Source organism: Ciona intestinalis, unplaced genomic scaffold (genome assembly GCF_000224145.3).
Source record: "Ciona intestinalis unplaced genomic scaffold, KH HT001267.1, whole genome shotgun sequence".
NCBI classification, from domain to species: Eukaryota; Metazoa; Chordata; class Ascidiacea; order Phlebobranchia; family Cionidae; genus Ciona; species Ciona intestinalis.
This window is the reverse complement of record NW_004191588.1, coordinates 4925-13362: the sequence shown is the minus strand read 5'-3', so window position 1 is coordinate 13362 and position 8438 is coordinate 4925. Positions and strand designations below refer to the sequence as shown.

The following is an 8438-nucleotide window of genomic DNA, read 5'->3' as shown; positions in this document are numbered from 1 at the left end:
CATGAAACAGAAGGAAACCAGCAGCAAAACACGGTCAAAAATTAAAAAAAATGTGCAGTTAAGCCATGAATTCCAAGCCCCCACGAACCTGATAGGTTTCTTGATATGTTTGCTCACCCACCAATTATTATCGGACTCAAAGTAGCAAACGGAAATCATGCGTGATGAACTTCCGACAGCAAACTTATCTTCCTGTGGCGACCATCGTACGTACGTCGCTGCTCGATTAATACGAAGAATCACCTGTGGGGGTTTGGGTGTTTATATAATATATCTTATGTTCTGTTTCATACACATCGGCAACAAGAGTAGCCTCGAACCCATAATATTTGACTAAAGACACGCCAACCACTCTGCCCTAGATACAGTTGAATATCCAACCTACCAATTCTTGCACCCATTCCCCGTTAGTAAGTTGCCAAACATAGGCGTTTCTGTCGGCACCGCACGTAACAATACGGTTCGTCTTCGGGGCCCAATCGATGTCTAGGGAAAAATATTTCTGAACATTTATTTCTATCCATGGTTTTGGTGGGAAGGTTGAATAACGAAAAGATTATAGCGACACAACAACAGCAAGTAATTTCATAAACCTTATTACCTGTAACTTTAAGTGTATGTTCGCTTAATGTATGAATATGATCCCATTTCTTCCCGGATTTCTTGTAAATCAAAACATCGTTGCTGTTTGGACTCAAAGCAATTTGCGTGCGGTCATGATTCCATGAATGACAACTAATGGGGTGAACCCCAAAGTTAAAAACTTCACCCATTTTTACAACGGAATGTATGAATAAAAAGTTCGTGGACTCTGGACAGTCTACACGAACAAAACAACAACAACAATAACTTCTTTCAACGAAACTGGCGACAATAAAATCTGATTGAGATGGGGAATTAAGGAAATACAACCAAAACGTAGAACACATACGACCAAAGTAACTCTAAAAGATTAGGTTAATTTTATTTTTGGCTATTTTGCAAATAAATAATAGATTAAACAAAACATAGACATATTTACTACCCATAGTATAGGTAATACTATTTAGTTACTAATTATTTTTTATATTTAGTTGCCTAATTTTAAAGTTAATTCGTTTTTACTTCGTTCGGGCGTTGTTTTTAATGCTATATCGGATGGGAGCAGGGTGTTACGGTTCATTGCGTTGAAATGTGCAAATCATTCATCGACATCTTATTTCAAATTTAACTTATTGTTGTCGAGCCTTGGATTCTATTTCATATTAACAAGATTTTAACTTTGTTGGTAAATTAAACTTGAAAATGCCGATTGAAAACTTAGAAGAGGAAGGCTTGGCGAAAATCCCGAATCTTGAAATTGCTCAACTCGAGTTCCAGCTAACTTTGGATCCGTTGAACGCGAAAGTTAAAGATGAGTTGCTCGCTTTTATCAAGAAAGACAGTAAGTATTTGTTTTATGAATAAAATTTAATGCTTTAAATTGAAGGTTCAAGTAGATTTTAGCGTCCGTATGACGTTTTGATACTGACTGTTATTTTGCTTTCCTTTTCTTTCGTTGTTTTAATAAATCTGATCTTCGCTATTGTGTTCGAAAGATAAAAATAAAAACAGTTGAAATAATGAATGAATGTAACTTACTTTATCCTCGCGTTGACAGTCGTTATCACACCTCGTGCCAGCTGGGTAATTATTTTTTTGGGGGATTTTTCATTTTTATGTATGGCTGATAATTTAGACAACCCATTAGTGACCACTGGGTTGGAGCAATTGCCGTTAAGTGTCTTATCCAAGAACACATACGCCCACAATGGTAGCAGCGTCGAACCTTGAACCCATTACCCTGGGTTACAGGCAGGCGCGCTAACCACTACACCACGGCGCCGGACAAAAAATAATATATTCTTACCAACAGACATGTCACCTTACTATGAGAAAGTTTGCAAAGCTTTTGGATTTAAGTTGGATGAGGGTTTGTTGGAAAAGATGAAAAATGAAAACACAAAAGAACTTTCGAAACTTGACGAGAAAATCTCTGAGGAAGTTGAATACGAGTCCGATGAAAAAGACGCGTTGTTGTCGAAAGCAGAATTCCTTTGCAAGATTGGGGAGAAGGTTCAGTTTTATTGAAACTTATTTTTACTTATTTGTTGCCGTTGGGTATACCTTTCAAACCACTGTAGATAGTAAACATAATATAACCCCCCATTATAATCAACAGGAAGGATGTTTAACAGTGTTCCGTAAAGCTTACGATAAAACGATCGCGTTGGGCCATCGTCTCGATATTATTTTCAATCTTATTCGCGTTGGTTTGTTTTATTTGGACCATGATTTAATTACAAGGAATATTGATAAAGCTAAACAGTAAGTCTATTGTTGCATGTATATACCATGTATTATAATGTTTGGTGTTGTATATTATGTAGGGGTGTAATCTAAAATGTTGTGTGGGTTATGTTTTGTAATGCAGGATCTAGGAATATGTGTAATAGTTGTGGACCTGTGGTATGTATATTATATGGGTGTTATACTTATATATATGATGACATTTATTTCTATATTTGTATAATGTTTTCAAAACTTTGTTTTAGTTTGTAAAGAAAAAATGTTACTAGCATATGGTTTATGCTCTAAAGGACATTATGTTGGTATGATGGAACTTCCTTTGTAAGAAGAAGAGCCCGTTGGTTAAATATTCATTTTGTTTCGAATTATTTTATACGATATCATTGTAACACCCCCGTCTCCCCCCAGGTTGATTGACGAGGGGGGCGATTGGGATCGAAGGAACCGGTTGAAAGTTTACCAAGGATTGTATTCGGTTGCCATCAGGGATTTCAAATCTGCCGCAAAGTTGTTCCTTGATACGGTATCTACGTTCACGTCGTATGAGTTAATGGATTATCAAACATTCGTTACTTATACTGTGTATGTTTGCATGCTGGCGTTGGATCGCTCCCAACTACGAGAGAAGGTTGGTCTACTTATATTTAAAACTAATTTGGTTTGGTTTAGAAGCCAAGCTTTTTTTTTGACACTTTTCCTCAAGTAGTTTTCACCCGTAGCATGTTTTAACGACTGACGTTTTGCTGCTAATTCCTTCTTTTTATTGTTTTATTTAATTTGGTCTTTGCTATCGTATTCCAAGAGATAATTAACGAGTCATTGCTACAATTTGCCTAACAACCAAATACTCTATATATGTTGTCCATATTTAAAGACTGTCGCAGTTTGTTCAAAATATAAACCACTTTTACATTCGAAGGTTGTTAAGGGATCGGAAATACTTGAGGTTTTATTCGAGGAAGAAGCAACGAAAGAATTCTTGTTTTCGCTTTACGATTGTCGATACGGAAAGTTCTTCGTTAGATTAGGTCGGTTGTTATTGTTGTATGTTTGAACCAGGGGTGACATTTGTTGTTGAGGTAAGAGATGTCTGGGGGGAGACCACGGGTCACCTTTTGACGATCTTATCGAAGACACCCCAACTTTTAAAACCTGGGTGACATCCTATATACAGCTTAGTTTTAACAATGAAACACTAACCCCTTAACTCACCAGCTGAAGTTGAAAGTCGGATGAAGAACGATCGTTTCTTCCACGCGCATTATCGATATTATGTTCGTGAGATGCGTGTCATGGCTTACACACAACTCCTTGAGTCATATCGCAGTTTAACATTGGAATATATGGCTAATGCATTCGGGGTAACGGTGGAATTTATTGACAAGTAAGTTTGTGGGGATTGTTTGGAAGCTTAATTACCACCTATGTAACTTTGTGGGTGATTGTTTTTATGCATAGCCGGCAATTAGTGACCACTGGGTTGGAGCAATTGCCGTTAAGTATTTTGCCCAAGGACACATACGCCCACAATGGCAGAAACTTATCTAGTGTTAAATTCACAGCGAACTTTCCCGTTTCATTGCGGTTGGTCGTCTGCATTGCAAGATCGACAAAGTTGGCGGAGTTGTTGAAACCAATCGTCCCGACAGCAAGAATTGGCAGTACCAAGAAACGATCAAGAAAGGGGACTTGTTGTTGAACCGGGTGCAAAAGTTGTCGCGTGTTATCAATATTTAGGTTGAAAGTAAAATGTCAACTTTATTTGGATTCTTGTTGTTGTGATATTACATGTTAAGATTGGTTACCATGGAAACCCAACCATTGGGTCAAAGTTCATGAAGTTGTTTTTATAATTCTGCTGACGTGTCTCTTTACCCCATAGTAAACCGATGTAGCATGCGTCACTAAGGATCGTAATACATTATGTTGGTTGGGGATGCGGGGGGTAGAATTTGTGCAAAAGTTGGTGAATGTTCATTGTTGGGCAATAACGTAACCGAAATTGGTTGATGACGTCATAATCAATATGATTGTAAACCCGCAATCGCGTCGATGTCCGTGAAATGTTTTTGAAGCAACAATTTTATTAAGAAACCAGAAACAACGGAACAAACAGAACATTTCATAACAACCAGCTAACATGATAATCACAATTATTTCATAATAATCCAACTTCATTCGAATAACAATCATTATTGTTTGCCACCTAGTGGTTAAAGTTTAAGTTTCCCAGTTGCATTAGTCTTCAATCTAACCGCTAGAGGCAGACTTGACTTCCGGTCTGGGTTAAGAGGGCAATGACCCAAAGTGTGGGCGTTGTCACCACTAGCCAGACAAAGCGGGCATTCGTATCTGCGTTGAATCAACGCTTATATTTGAACCTTCCGTGACAAAACAATAGTAATATGACGTCATCAACCTACCGTCGAAGCACGGGACATGTGACTCGATTGAGGGCGTCCTTGAGCTGGTGTGACGTCACCCATTCGTCGACTTCCTTATTGTTACGACAGAATGAACATCCGGGGTAACCGCGTCGATTGTTCGAATATCGAGGGAACGAAAATCTGGGGTAAAATAAATGATTTCTATGTTTTTTGGAGGGGGGTATTCTCACCTGGGTACATGCGGTTGCTTCAATCTTTGTGAAGATTGTTTTAATGAGATGTTTGTGGTCGGGTAAGGAGATACTACTGGTGACGTAGGGTTCGAGGTCTGTGACGTCATAATGCTGTTTACGATGAGGTATGGCGTAACAATGTACTCACGTGTGGTGGTGACGTCATAGATGAGTTTGTCAATTCGTCTTCATGATTGTGACGTAACAAACCACGCTCGCGAAATAAGGATCCAGAATTCTGGGTCGGGCTGGAACATCGGTCACAAAGTGTGGGGTAAGATGGCACATATGTTTCGTTAAACGCAACTTATTGCAGGTAACGACAGTCGTAATAACACGGGTGTTCTGTTTTATACACCTCGTGCCCGCTTACAAGTTACCACGTATGTAACTTATTTACCCTCACATGGCGGGGCAACGACAGTCGTTATAACACAGGTGTTCTGTTTCATACACCTCGTGCCTGCTTACAAGGGGCTTCTCTAAAACACGCAATCTACGCAATCTTCTCTAAAACGCGCAATCTAAGCAGTCTTGTTTTGTCAAATTAGTAAATCAAGTTTTTTTAAATAAATAATTATATTATTTAACCAAATATGTCCTAAACTAACGCAATCTATAGAATTAACACATAGCACCACCTTTCGGTCAAGTCACGCAATCTACACAATCTTCTCTAAAACACGCAATCTACGCATTCAATAGATTGCGTTTTGTCAAATTAGTAAACCAAGTTTTTTAATAAATAAATATATATATTAATTAACTAAATATGTCCTAAAATAAAATAACGCAATCTATTGAATTAACACATTGCGCCACCTTTCGGTCAAGTCACGCAATCTACACAATCTAAAATATATACATAATCTGCACAGGCTAATTTTGTTAAAAAATAAACCAAGTCTTTTTAAATAAATTTATCTGTCATTTAACTGTGGTATACTCAGAATATCAACTCAATCTACAGAACAACACGGTAGACAGTTAACGACAAATTTAAAGTATGCATTGCAGCTGAACGTCATCAAACGTCAACTTTTTGTTTAAAAGTACTCGTTCAACACAGTTTTTTTTCAATTTGCTAGGTAGTCTAGTGCAGAGTCCGTATATAAACGCTCTGGTCTAGTGGTTAAGGTTCTGATTTTGCAATTGTGTAGCACGGTTTCGATTTCTGCTGTCGGAACAATTTGTTGAATTTTTTTATTGTTTTTTTTGTATGTGGGGTCAGGCGTTAGAAGTTAGGGGTTAGATAAATTTATTTGAAAAAAACTTGGTAATTTTTTAACAAAATTAGCCTGTGCAGGTTATGTATATATCTTAGATTGCGTAGATTGCGTGACTTGACCGAAAGGTGGCGCTATGTGTTAATTCAATAGATTGCGTTATTTTATTTTAGGACATATTTAGTTAATTAATATATATATTTATTTATTAAAAAACTTGGTTTACCAATTTGACAAAACAAGACTGCGTAGATTGCGTGTTTTAGAGAAGATTGCGTAGATTGCGTAGATTGCGTGTTTTAGAGAAGCCCCTTACAAGTTACCACGTATGTAACAATATATTTACCCTAATAAAGCCCCGCTATGAGTAGGCGGAGGGGTTAACATGGATGTATGTTTCTCGATTATTTCGTTGCATTTTTCGTCCAGCCATGCCATACCATTATGAGGGGTGGGAGACGGTATATCTTGCCTGTCATGAAAAATACGTTAAAACCTCACCAACCAAAACAACATAATAATTACTGCGGTGGTTGCGTTTCATTATTTCGATCCTCACGCTGTAAAATATTGGACAAACCAAAATAATCGTTAAATACGCAATAATCCATCTTCCCGCAACAACAACTATAGACAACTAAAGCTGGGTTGGATACGTCAGTCAGGGGGCTTGTGACGTCACTATGAGGTGAGTTTGTTACGTCATTGTTGGTTTTGTACAAACAAACTGGAACGGTTCCAGTGTTTACGAAATATTTTTACATCAAGTTTTTTAACTTTTATTTGAATTCGGGGTATTGCAGCAATTGTAATTTATCGCAACATTGTTTAAAGGGCGGGTGTGGGGGTAATTTGTTACTAGTTACTTGGTTCAGTCGGCGTAGCGAGGATGGAATTGGTTTTAGTAGTTGTGGCAATTATATAATTTGTTCAACCATCGAGGTCGTCATAACGTCTTATTGATTCTCATGAACTTAACTTTGGACTTTTATCAGAATCAGCAAAAACATTATTGGGCAGCTCACATTGGTTTGCGTTATATTATACGACAATTAGCATCACGTTACAATACCTGTATGGAAGTAAACATTTTTATGGCTTTTACACAACCACAAAGACAGGAAAATATATTTACACTGAGGAGTAGCGATAGTGGTTTGGGGGTCAGCGTGAGACTTTTGTGTCTTAGCTCGGCGTCAATACGGACAACCCGGGGATCCTGGGTGGCTTGGTAAGGTAATACAGGGTATAAGAGGGAACAACCACACTTATTTTTGTCAAACCTTGTTTTTCTTTTAAAAAAAAGAAAGCGTTTTTGTAAAACTTAGGTTTCTATTTAATTGTTCAAGACATCGTGTGGCCACATCACCGATATTCTCCCTCCCGCACGGTGTCGGCAGAGAGCATATGATGATTTTAATCCAGCTGTCGCTTTGTTAGATTGTGGTTGTTAGTTAGTGGGGTGTGTATCAGTATTACGGTATATGACAATATTACCATCGTGAACGTGTTCAGGTAATTTAATATGATGTATATTTGTTGTCACTAATTATTTTATACTCTATGATGTTTATTTATTACGTTGTTTGTAAATTTGAAGTGGTTTAATAATTTAAACCTTTGACCACAGTTAACTTTGACGTTGATACAGCGTTTACAATTATAATATTTATCCAATCATGATTTGTTGGTTCTTGATGTTTGCACACGACGTCGTAACCTGACGTGTTAGTCTTGGCAAATATTAAATACCTTTGATGGTTTTTGAACAAATATTAAACTTTTCATTGATGTTTGCCGACTATTGTTTTATAACAATCTTAATTATTTCCTGTATTGCCGGTATTCATTATGACATCAGAATGCTTATTGTGACTTGATTTAAAATAAATAAATAAATATCTTTTAAATTTGATTAAGTTGTCCTGCTTATTATAAATTTTGAAACTTTGTCCCAAAGTTTAAATTTGAAGTGGTCGTTATCGAATATTGATCGTTTGAAGTGGGGGGTATTTTGAAATCGGCGCAATTTGAACAAATTATTTAAATTATCTGATTTAATTGTAATTTAATATTTAAGAAAGTGATATTATTTATAATAATCAACCAAACCCATCAAACTTAAACCTCTATAGTATCGACCGCGCAAACTTCCGGTTGGTTTGACGTTCGTTCAACCGTGTAACTCAACCATTATGACATCACAATGTCTCGATCTATTCACAAATATTTCAAATTTTTGTTGATTTTATTCAAACGTTTCA

At 37.0% G+C, this 8438-nt stretch overlaps 3 protein-coding genes across 3 annotated transcripts in view; 1 reads left to right on the top strand and 2 right to left on the bottom strand.

Moving 5' to 3' along the window:
- LOC100182145 (actin-related protein 2/3 complex subunit 1A) overlaps positions 1-935 on the bottom strand; it is a 2314-nt gene extending 1379 nt beyond the window's left edge. The window contains exons 1-3 of the mRNA XM_002130147.5: positions 602-935; positions 386-486; positions 89-243 (exon numbers count right to left, since the gene is read on the bottom strand). Of these exons, the coding sequence (XP_002130183.2) occupies positions 89-243; positions 386-486; positions 602-929 (584 nt within the window). The 5' untranslated portion in view covers positions 930-935. The remainder of the gene's footprint in view (positions 1-88; positions 244-385; positions 487-601) is intronic.
- A 261-nt stretch (positions 936-1196) lies between these two features.
- On the top strand, positions 1197-4095 carry LOC100184510 (26S proteasome non-ATPase regulatory subunit 6). Its single transcript, XM_002130407.5, has 7 exons — positions 1197-1423; positions 1895-2094; positions 2201-2346; positions 2737-2956; positions 3248-3356; positions 3544-3712; positions 3891-4095. Exons 1-7 carry the CDS (start codon positions 1285-1287, stop codon positions 4063-4065), a joined length of 1158 nt encoding a protein of 385 aa, XP_002130443.1. The 5' UTR covers positions 1197-1284; the 3' UTR covers positions 4066-4095.
- A 306-nt stretch (positions 4096-4401) lies between these two features.
- LOC100175135 lies at positions 4402-7505 on the bottom strand. The gene is made up of 6 exons (XM_002130291.4): positions 6700-7505; positions 6521-6646; positions 5097-5196; positions 4946-5043; positions 4752-4895; positions 4402-4680 (listed from the first exon to the last, which is right to left on the bottom strand). The coding sequence occupies exons 1-6, from the start codon at positions 6783-6785 to the stop codon at positions 4542-4544; spliced, it is 693 nt and encodes a 230-aa protein (XP_002130327.1). The 5' UTR covers positions 6786-7505; the 3' UTR covers positions 4402-4541.
- Between the last annotated feature and the right edge of the window lie 933 nt (positions 7506-8438).